This window comes from Pinus tabuliformis, chromosome 5_2, assembly GCF_031772625.1.
Source record: "Pinus tabuliformis cultivar Carrire ecotype Pingquan chromosome 5_2, CPIR1, whole genome shotgun sequence".
Lineage (NCBI taxonomy): Eukaryota > Viridiplantae > Streptophyta > Pinopsida > Pinales > Pinaceae > Pinus > Pinus tabuliformis.
Genome location: NC_142306.1, coordinates 834,896,777 through 834,908,990, shown reverse-complemented (window position 1 = coordinate 834,908,990; position 12,214 = coordinate 834,896,777). Strand labels below are relative to the sequence as shown.

General features: G+C 38.6%; 1 protein-coding gene across 2 annotated transcripts in view; it reads left to right on the top strand.

The window, feature by feature from the left end:
• Positions 1–12,214, top strand: part of LOC149161921 (autophagy-like protein) — a 290,688-nt gene that overhangs the window by 270,224 nt on the left and 8,250 nt on the right. For both annotated transcript variants that reach the window (XM_089437085.1, XM_089437084.1), the window contains 3 exons: positions 5,209–5,297; positions 5,490–5,568; positions 6,164–6,211. In XM_089437085.1, the coding sequence (XP_089293211.1) occupies positions 5,209–5,297; positions 5,490–5,568; positions 6,164–6,211 (216 nt within the window). The remainder of the gene's footprint in view (positions 1–5,208; positions 5,298–5,489; positions 5,569–6,163; positions 6,212–12,214) is intronic.

The window sequence follows — 12,214 nt, the reverse complement described above, 5'->3', positions numbered from 1 at the left end:
TTCTAGGGTCTCTATGTCATACCCTAGATTTCCATGTTTGCTAGGGATTCCCATAAACCCTAAATTATCTACAAGCCCTAGAAACCAAAAGCTAGGGTTTCTGTCAGGGAATAAACATATTAGGGTTAGGGTTTCTCTCTTGACTAGGGTTTCCAAGTACCGACTAGGGTTTTACAAAATCCTAGGTACCAACAACTTTTAACAACATGAAGACTACAAACCCTAGAACCAAACATGTACCAAAAACCCTAATACAGTTCATGTTAGACCCTATGTGCATAAAAACAATTATATGTACCTCAAGGTTTACATACCTTAGTCTTTTATAATCACAGGAAGCTGCTACAAAGTCCTTCACAAGACATTGTCACTTCCATGATTTTATTTTTTTAAGAGCAATGCCAAATCAAGATGCTCTACTTCTTCCTCTTTTTACTAGTTCTGATGAGAGAGAAAACAAATCTCTTAAGCATGTCTTTATTCTCCAAAACTTTATTGCAAACTTGGTGTATGATACACCAGTCATCATTCTCAATAGTAGAGGTCTTTGACATCTTCATTATGCTTCTTAGAGGATTCTTCATCCTCAGTTGTTAATGCCCCAGACCTTTCTTTTCTTTTGTTGTTCTTTGGGTTCTTAGGACAATCTGATTTGTAACGCCCATATTCATGACAGCCAAAGCACTGGACTTCGGACATATCCCTATTTTTGTTCTTTTTCTTATCAAAATTCTTCCTTGCCTTTGCTGCAAAGGCTTGAGAAGTTCATTGTCAGATTGAGCATTACTTCTAGCTTTTATGATGGATTCTTCTATTGAGCATTGAGACCATAGTTCTTCAAATGATGGAGGTTCTTTCCTTGCACAGATGCTACTTGCAAAACTATCCCACTTTTTAAGTAAAGCATTGATTGTTACTGTGATTAATTCTGAATCAGATATTTTCTCACCTCTTTCCAGGAGTTTATCTTTGATTTTTTATAGCTTCATGAAAAAGGAAGCTACAGTGTCTTCTTTAGTCATTTTTTATTGATATAGTTGAGTCCTTAAGGCTATCATGTGACTTCTTGTGTTGACACAGTATAATTTCACCTAGGTATCATCAACTTCTTTGGATGTAGATTGTTCTGATACAAAAGTAATGAGGGGGTCTTTGATAGACTCAAAGAGAATTCTTTGAGCTCTGACATCGCCTTTTTCATATTTTTCAACTTGTTTTTCATCCTCTGAATCTGTAACAGGGACCTTTCCAAGAACGTACTTCATGACATCATTCTCTCTAAGGGCTAAGTCAGTTCTCTTTTCCATGCCGTGTAGTTGGATGCTCCTATTAACTTATTGCTTTCCTTGCACATATAAGCCATTGGATTGGACATAAAGTTTTGGAGGTGAACTGCTTATTAAAAGATGCCTTCAAATAAGTCTGCAAAAGTGATTGCTACATTGATGATCTTCTTTCTGTTCTTTAGATGTGGTGTCTCTTCTTTACCTTAGCTCTGATACCATATTGGAAAATCAAGGTAGATGTAGGTTAACGTTGGTTCTCCTTAGCTTGATAATTACTTGTGAAGTTTGTTGTCTTCTTACTAATTGTTTTTGTTTTCTTTCATCAAGCAATTACCACAAATGTAAATACAGGAGACAAAAAGCACCGAATGTAGGCTCCATGCCAGGGAAAAAGCCCTCCAACAGGCGAAAATCCACAAGAACTTCTCTTCTTATCAACTTCAAAGGAGACTTCCAAGATCAGACCAAATCAAGCCTTCTAGCTACAAGTCAATACTTCTCCAAGAGTCTTCTCAAGTCAAAATGCCACTTCCTGCGAGCTTCAAGAGTTTGAATGCCATCCTGGACTTCACTGCTCTTCTTGTCGCAACTTTCAGACCTCTAAGATACCACTGTACAATCTTCGGACCTCTGTTCCTCTTCCTGCAAACTACGGACCTCTGTTCTTCTAACTGTAGACTTTGGATCTCTGTACCTACTGCAACTCTTGGTCCTTCTGTGCTTCCTGTGACCTGCAGACCTCTTACTGTGCTTCTGAATGTAATTTTTGGGTCTCCAAAATATCCCTGTACCTTCACTCTGAGCAGACCACTTCCTGTTTTGGTTAGGAGCAGATTCTTTTATGTTTTTCGGTCATCTAGTCTTGTCTCAGTTCTGTCTTGTAATCTATCTAACTCATTGAATTATAAACTGATTTCCGATATGTCCCAAATAGATCCGAATCTCATGATATATATACCAATCTTCCTAAGTCGAGTAGTCTGAAACAAGGCCGGCATGAACAGCTTCTAGCTCGACTTGAAGTGTCATAAGCCCGACTTATAATAGGGCCAATTTGAAGTGCTTCGAAAGTTTGACTTGAAGTGCATCTGAAGTTTGACTTGTAGCTAGAGGCCTAAATGACTGCTTGAAGACAAAATTACATGACAAATCCTATAGGCATGCAATGGATGTGCTCACCTATTTGACCAATGACGCAAGTGTGAAACCCATGCTTTAATAATATTTTTCTTTTTACATTTTCTTTATAAAAATTATATCATAACATGAGACAAAATAACAATTATGGAGACCGAAACTAGTTACATTTCTCAACAATATGCACACAACAGATCCAAGCAAAGACTTCGAGTTCCTTTTTCTAGGCTAGATTTCAGCTCGCACTATCTTCGGAAGTAATATAGATACTTGGGCTAAATACAGAGGAATATACTTAATTACTTTTGCAAATTTCTGAAATTAACCTCAGAACAGTTCACATACCAGGCAATTGTTTCTGATTATAGGAGACACTACAGGTTTGGCTTCAGATATTTATAGACTTTTTGATCTTCATAGAACTTGCAACAAATTTCACAATATCCATGTTTCTACTCTGCCTCAACAAGGGTTTTGGTCCTCTTTGCATTGATTTTCATTTCATCCTTAAAAGAGAACATATCATAGGAAGAGAATTTGATAGATCTGGGAGGGTGCCATGCGAGCTTGCACAATGCTACCTTTGCACATAAAGAGCCATAGAGCTATGACTTTGGGTTCATAGAACTGGATTATGGGGCTCACATCTACACAAAGCTTGTAAAGAGATTGCCACACTTGTAGACAACTCGCATTGCCATGAAGGCTCATATTCCACAAGAGGAATCAGATCTGAGGTAGCTCAGTCCTAGCCATAGAGAAATTTGAATCACAGAAGATTTGTAAAAGGGAGCTGTAGAAGCTCAAATACCTTAGAGATTGACAACAAACCATAAATTTTAGATGCCGCAGAATTTCAGACTTGATTAGTCTTCGCATAGATCAGACAAAGGTACGGTAACCCATACATCTGAAACTTGTCACACAACGCCACAGTATTTAGGGCTGGAAGCAACCTCTGTCCAATGTGGCTTAGTGGACAGACGTATGCACAAGTCTACATGCTCTCTATTAAACTAAACTCCTGGTCAAAGGATTGTCGCTGGACCGCTGGTTCTCTTCAGGATCAGAGGTCAAATTAGGTCTCTTTTTATGTCATAGATCCTATTAAAAACTCCCTGCTTAGACCAGAACCTTCGACATCTTTAATAGGAGGACATCTGAGGCCAGTTTAGGCCTCTTTCTAGGGCTCAGCCCTCACCCAAACTTGCTGAACTGAAACCCTTTACAGAACTGATCTTCGGCTCTCTTAACCCTTAATGCAGGCCTAAAACAAACAAATAACACCACAGAGACTTACATCAGACTTCGTCCTTGATGAGCTCAACTCGGCCTTCTTTAAATTGATTTAAATGCTCAGAACTTGCAATAAACTGCTCTTCAGTGAAAACCTGCTCTGATACCATGTTGATTTTCTAGGACATCTGCTGGAATTAAGTTTTTCTTCACCTGATAACTACTTCAATGATCAATTAAACATTAGTTTTTGCACAGCATTAAATTCCATATCATTTAGGCAGTTACAGAGAAGAAAACCCAGAAAATGTTCTTCCTTATGAGAGAGTTTCCAGATTCATCTATACATCAAAATTAACAATAGCAGAATAATAACCAGACCAGAAACCAAAATCATGATGAAGTGCCATGACAAAATCCATGTTCCTGAAATTTCGGCCCTCCTAGAATTTCGGCCTCCTAAAAATAATTTCACTGGATCAGATATGTGTGACGAAATTGTGTCCCCAAATGAGGAGAAATGATTTTCTTTATACTTCAAGTGGGGTTGAATGGGTGCCTCTTAGGGGCCCAGTCCCCTAATCAATTTTGGAGGCAACTTTTAAAAATTCAAATTTCTGTTTATTTTTCAAGATGAAAATACCGACCATGGCTACCATATTTTCCAACACCTCAGGCCATGATTGAGCCATAAATGTTTATTAGAGGCCTTGAAGCAGGAGGTGGGATAACAAATGTCAACAGAGACTTGCTAAATCAGGTCAGGGATTAATGGTACAAAGTGCCAAACAAAATAGCATGCACCTAAAGCTCATGCACAAGCCCTAGCATTGATTCATTGTTCAAATGTTACATTAGACACATTTTACTAAAACCAATTGACCATTATATAAATGTTTAAAATTCCTATCTTAAATATTATTGGAGTGTCAATACTTTGACATCTGTACATGTTACCAGCTTAGTAATGGATTTTTCTAGTGGTATCTAAATATGGTATCTACAGTTGATGTCTAGAAGATTACTCAGGCATCTTTTACGTATTTCCTTATATTTCACCAAGGCTGGGAAGACATTTGTTCCTCATTTTCATTCTTTGTTAACTTTTCATTTAGTACCAAACCTAAGTTTTGGTGGACAAGAATGTAAATGAAATAAAAATTCATACTATGCCAGATGTCAGAACCAATCCTTGCATGGTGTGCATGTCTGCATTTATGGATTCCATTGTCAGTTTATCATTGGTAACATTTCTCTCTGGACATAAGGCTAGTATCTTTCATTTGTCTTCTGACACAAAGTGGATGAAACATTTTTTGCATTGGAGTATTTCAGGGTTGGTTTTATATAACCATAAATCTAGGAGTTATTGCTTGTGATTTCATCAGTAAATTCTGTCAGTGGGGAGCTTATTCGATGTGGAGGGAAATTCAACAGTTGTTGATTTAATTTGAGCTAAGATATAATATTAATTTACAAAACATGCAATTCTGGAAGGTGAGGAATTTAGATCAGACTTTTCTGATGGATATGATGATTTTGTGTACAGGCAACAACAATGATGCATCCTGCAGGTTGCCCTGCAGTTACATCTATAGGGGGGAAAGGGTTGGGTTGGCTTAGTACCCTTCTAATAGTGTAAGTTACCTAGAAGCCTCTTTACAGACTGATATTTTCTCATTGCCAGTTGTTAATGAATTGCACAGCACTGAAACTGAGACATTATAGATATTGTGTCATTTTGAATGCTTTATATTACATTGCTGTTGGTTGATGTAATATGTATAGATACTGATGTTTATGTTATTGAATGTGTTTTCAATTTTCCAGCCTGTTGTGCATTTTCACAGCATATTTGCTGACTGGTATTGTGTATCGATTTTTTGTGCTTGGAATCCATGGAAAAGAGGTATCAGTTCTTTTTGCCCTACTGTCATTGGTTTAATACGATTTGCATAATTTTCTCATATACTGCAACAACACAAATATTTAAAGTTCATTTCATATGAAAATTGCGATGAGACATGATCTTGCAATAGACCTCATCTTGAATTCCAATCTAGCATTGCATCGAACTTGGTATAAAATGTCATTCATTTTTTACGTAAAGCCTCCTAATGAATTTATTTAAGGAAAAATATATGTTTTTGCTTAGTCATTAGATTACTAGCTTTCTTTTTTGAGGGTATTTAAGATGTTATCCTGAAGCTGAGCTAGTTTGTGGTAATTGTGATTGGTTTGCAAACAATACATTTTTCTTACCTTTTGTTTTTGAAGATCACCTCTCCCTTTCTCCGTGTTTTTCTTTTTCCCTTTCCTGTAGGTTTTCTTTCTTCACAGTTGTTATTGTAGGGATGTTTTATTAAGATAGTGAACATTTTGAGAGGGCTGGGTGAGGAACTTATAGAAATGGTGGTATTCTGAAAGCTATGTCCACTGTTCTAACTTGTTAATAAGAAAGCTATGTTCAGGGTTCTAACTTGTTAATATGCTTGCATTTCTAGGTGATTCCAAATCTAGATTTTTGGCTCAGTGTACCGAGAAGAATTCAGGTTGGTATCTCTCTACCATAAAATCTTCCATCTGTGTCATATACTCATAACTTCATTTTTGAATTATTGTGATGCACATTATTGAAAAACATCTGTTGAGTATATTCTGCTGGTGTTAGGTTTATTTTATGTTTTCTTACAGTTGTAAAAGCTTTTATAAAAACTCCACAATTTCTAAACTTGGAACTTGAATATATCAGTCTGTGATGATCTGTTCATAAGTGTTGCAGCAGACTCTACAAGGCAGAAAGAACCAATGTCTGAAACACAAGTATTTTTGTTCAGTAGCAGAGATTAGATGTCTCAAACCTATGTCATCTAGAATGGGGAAATGGTTATAGTTTTCTAAAATTTCATGATTACATATGTCATTATGAAGACCAAACCTAGTTACATATTTCAACACTCCTTCTTAACTAGGGAGGTATTCATAATTCTTAAAAGGTACTTGGACATTCTCAATCTGAAGAATTCTCATAAGAAGAGACAGATTGGTAAGCCATCTATTTGCATTATACCAACCAGCATTGTCACATAGCAAGGCCTTGACTAACAGCTCTATCTCCCCACAAGATGCTGATGAAACCAACGACTGACAGACACCATCATTGTCTCTGAAGGCACATACCTCACCCAAGTGTTCATAGGGTATGTCCTTCTAGGACTATTATTATCTTGGATTCCCAGTCCTCAAAGAATATCGGTCCTCTATGACTACCCTTATCTTGGATGCCCTACCACATCCTCAAAAGTATCGGATGTCAAATGCTTACCCAATCTTCCATTCTTTCTTCACAATATGAAGATAAAAATGATGTGTCTATCTCTTCCTCTCAACTAGGGAAGATATACCCATTCCTATAAAAGGAATGCACCCAAGCTTCCTCTTATTCGAGGACTTGTCCAAGCTCCCTCTTAACCATGAACTTGTCCAAGCTCCCTCTTAAGTAGGGACATGCTTCCCACAAGAGATCTTTGGTGGAGATCATGGTACCTTCAGCTGCTACTAGAGCTCCTCCTTTCGATGTCATGAATTTCATATTCTTCATTATGGAGCCTTCATCATTAGTAGGGCATCAACGATCTATCACATTCTTTCACAAACCGTATCAGTCATGTCATCCTTTTCTTCATCAGAAAGTGATCTTTCTAGTCCACATCTGGCTTTTCTTCATATTGCTACCTCTTCCAAGTCATGTTTCCTTTAGGATCTTTCATCCAACCACATGAGCACTAGTTGTAGTTGACATCTACAACCCTCTTTCGGTAGCCCTGTGTCAACCCATCCAGATGTTCAAAAATCAAAGATGAACATCAAATCAAAGTTAGCTTTTGTGATGGCCTTTCATCATGACATCTTGCTTGCCTGCAAAATCAACATCTTGCATATTCATAAACACATCTCCAAGACTTCATATGTCAAGGGTCTCCTTTCTTTACAAATCTTATCATGGTTTTCTTTTCTATGGAGATGTCATGATCAATTCTTCTAGTCATCGGATGTTGACTTCCCTTTTCTTACATAACCATAGTTGCATCTTTCACGATCTCTCCTTTCTTTCTTTTGAGAAATCTATAGGGCAATAGTTAAGATGATTTCTCTTTCTATGATAACTGCTTGTGATGTCTTTTTACTTTTTCTTACTTTATCAGCTTCTTCACTTATTATTATGTTTGGAATCCGGATATCATGAAACAACTACCAAAACAAGAAGAACAATAATACACAAGAACACATAATGTAAGCTGCAAGCGAGGGCCAAAACCTCTCCACTTGAGAGGAAAACCCGCAAAGTCTCTTTTCTTCTTATAGATTCTTCAATTGACGAATTCCAAGACCTCTAGACCAAGACCAAGTCCAACCTTTCTGAATGATGCACTTCCCTTGTCCAAGTCAAAACTAGTCAAATCTCTTGCAGCATCACAACTTCGACCCTCAGCTTTAGAATTTTGGCCAATACTGTAGGTCTGAAATTTTCGGCCCCCTGCAACTGCTATTGCATCCACACGTGTGAGCGAAATTAGCCTTCCAAGGCCTCCTAACAACTTCGCTTGCCTTGCTTCGTTGTCTAGGGCTAGTAGGTGACCTAGTATACCTTTCTTCCAACAAATTTGATCCTCTTCCAACAGATAGAGAATTTTGACCTTGAAGTAGCAAACCCTAGCTTCTCTTCTTCACATGTCTGAGAGAGAATCAGCCCAAAAAAAATCTTTCCTCGACCTCTTCCTTCTTCGCTTGCCTTCTTGCTCTTCTCCTTTGATTGAATGAGTGAGTGACGAATGTCTCAAGGAGGTCGAGTTCCCTCCTTTATATAGGCTTCTCAAGGTGGACGTGGCTCCTCAAAATAGGTTAGCGTCTCAACTGCTAGGCCGACTTGGTCTTGAAGGGTATTTTGACACTTTTAATGACAAAAATAATTTTCTTTACAAGTTACAATGTGTCTAATGGGGTCTTCAACTTATGAAAATGACTCTTTTGACTTCTTGACTTAGAACAAACCCTAGAAGCACTCAATGGGTGTTTGACCTATAAAATAAAAGACCTTGAGCATGAAACTCATGCTCCAAAAATAATAATAATAATAATAATTTTCTTTCATTTTACAATATACAAGAATCAAAAGTACATTTCATATTTATGAAGACCGAACCTAGTTACACATTTTTCAACACTTTTTTCACAAATTGCTTCCTAGGAACATTCCATCCATAGTTCCTTCATCTTGTCAACTACCTCATATTCCATATGAGGACATATTATGTCGATTTCATCTAGTCAATATGTGAACCATGCATTCATGCATCTTTTCAAAGGAAGAGATCCTTGATCATGCTCACGAGGTAGAGTATTTACCCATGCTATCTGCAACTATATGATGACATGACTTAATCTATCAAATATATACATACCTCTTTTCTCCTTTTGGTCATCTAGACTTCCTTCGACAACTTCCTTTCCTTGATTGAGAGTACTTCAATCATCTTGACCTGCTGCACTCCTTTGTCACCATACCATCATCCTTCTAAACAATGTATCCCACACAAGGTGGAATAATCAGCGAGATACTTGCTTCTTCCAACGTGAAACTTCTAGTGAAGATTCCAACAGAGGATCTAGATTATCCTTATCTGGCAAATGCTCCTTTCATGATGATTATGTATGATGAATTCCTTCTATCATGCTAGATGACATTCTTTCAACCATATGTACTATATATGCTTTCAATGAGATTACCAAGAGCTACTTATTTTATAAGATTACTGCTACATCCATGTAGACTTCTACTTCAGCTATTCTTACAAGCTTCTCTAATTATGTCATGAGCTCTTGCTTCAATGGTATGCTTCTACTATGATGCCATCTTCTACTAAGATGCATCTTGTCATAATGCTTTTCACCTTGACTGCCATGGTGGAGGTCTTTTTCACCTCCTACTTCTCCTTGCTATGCATTGGAGAAACCCTAATAGTGAAGATCTATCCCTTTAGATTTCTTCTCATCAGGTTCTTCCACTTCTTTGGTGATATGAGCTTCATTTCTTTCTTTCCTCTTGTTGTCCTTCTTGAATTTCAGACAATCTCTCTTGTAATGCCCATATTCCTGACAACCATAGCATTGGATCTTTCAACATATCCTTCTTCTTTTTCTGAGGACCAAATTTTCCAAACTTTCCCTTTCTATTAGCCATGGAAGCAAATGGTTGAACTTGGTCACCCAGTCCCCCATCGCTATTTGCTTTTGACCTAATTTCTTCAATCTTACATAATGTCCAATGTATATTGAATGGGGTAGCTTCATTCTTTCCATAGATGCTTGTTACGAAGTTGCCCCATTCCTCCGGTAGTGCATTGAGCACAAGTGTGGTTATTTCTTTATCAGACATTATTTCCCCTAGCTCTTGCAGCTAGTCTCGTATTTTGACACGCTCATAAAGTATGAGGCTATTCCTTCTTCCTTTGATATCTTCATCTTGTATAGCTCGGTTCTTAAGGATATGACTTCTCCAACGGTGCTTACGGAGAACAATTCTACTAACTTCTTGTAGATTTCTTTTGATGTCTCCAACTTTGCAACATAAGGTATGAGGGGATCCTTGATGGATTCTATAAGGATCCTTCGAGCCCTAATTTCCCCTTTCATACACTTGGCTGGGGCTTGAGCTTCTTCCTCTGGAGACTTAGTGTTAAAATTGGCAACTAGGGCCAAACTCCATGTGGGTCATCTTATTTATGGCAGCTGATATTTTTCTTGGATCCCTCTCATCAAGAGGTGTAGGATTGATCTAAAGATCATCCGATTTCGATAAGTATTCATGAAGATATGAATTTATTTGTGTTATGGGACAATTTGTCAAGGTTGGCCAGCAACCAAATAACCCCCACGTGTGCTCAACATTTTAGTATAAAAGGAGGTGACTTGAGAGTCATTTGTACACACTTCACTCTTGATTTCTCTCCAGTCGCTTTGGGTTTTAGTGTAAGAGAAATCTAGGGGGATGAAGCCCTAGATGCAGGAGGAAAGGAGGCTAAACAAGTTGCCCTAGCCGCAGTCCTAAAGAGGATGGTCCAACCGCAGTTCAAGGGAGGAGAGCCCTACTTCTATACGCTGCCCAACTTGCCCTCTACGCTGCCTAAAGGAGAGATATAGCATGGTGAAGAAGACCTATTCATGCTGCCCAAATACGCAGGTCTATCCTACCCTAGCCGTAGTAAGGAAGACAGACCAACAAGGGTTTGAAGGGTCACTTTCAGGTGACCGAGTGCTGGAAGGAGGACTGAAGTACCTTGTTGGAGGGCTGCAATAATTAGGGACTGTTCTGGGCAAGAAAACACAAGGATATTCTCTTGTAACAGGCTGAGTAAAGGGACCTTCCTGTTGTGATTAGGCCATAGGCCTGTAGGTACTGTTTTGAGGGTCAAACATCCCTATACAAGGAGTTGTAGGTGCCTCCTCAAACAACAAGATCACTTAGCTTGGAGAGGAGAGGAGGCCACATAATTTAAGGTGTGTTTTGGGCATGATTGTTGGATTGTTGTAGGTTACAGTGGGAGCCCTAACCAGTGACCAAAACACTGCCCATGAATAGAAGTGCAGAAGTATGTATTCTTCTCCATTAGTGACTTGTGTTATGTATTCTTCTCCATTAGTGACTTGTGTTGGGCCATTGCTTTTACTTGTTTTGGATCAGGTTGATAGGAGAGGTCTCTTCAGATATCTTAATGAGAAGAAGCTCCTATAACACACAGATTAGCATTGTACATGTTGATGAAAGCCTTGTGTGTATCCTGCGATTGTGGATCATAGTCAATCTTGCTGCTGGGCTAGGCCATAGGCTATATCCAACAGCTAAGGCAATGTGGCAACATGGTGCAACAATGGCACATGGGAAAGCAGTGTGGCACATGGGACAGTAGTGTGGCAGCATGGTGCAACAATGGCACATGGGAAGGCAGTGTGGTACATGGGACAACAGTGTGGCAGCATGGTGCAGCAATGGCACATGGGACAGCAGAGGCAGCATGTTGCAGTGCAGTATGGCAACATGACAGAAGTAATGGTGCAACATGGTGTTGATTGGTGTAGCACTGGTACATTGTGCAACAATGGCACATGGGACAACAATGGTACATGATGCAATACAGTGATGGGTACAGTCATGATTAGTGAAGCATGATGAGATGCAACATAGTGATGATGGTTGCAGCATGGTGCAGCACAGTGAGGTGCAACATGATGATGAGGAGCAACACAATGATAGGTGCAACATGGTGATGGAGTAACCTTGGATAATAAGTCGAAGCAACATGTCTTCAACTGAGTTCAACTACCCCATGTATCATCTTCTTAGAGATGATCTATGCTCTTATTTAGATAAGTCAAAGTGTTGACTTATGTTGTATATGTATTATCTCTCTCTCTCTCTCTGCTGAACTATTGAAGAACATATAAGAAGAATTGATCAAGGGTTTCCCCACATTGGGTTTGTCCCTGGTTAGCGCCAC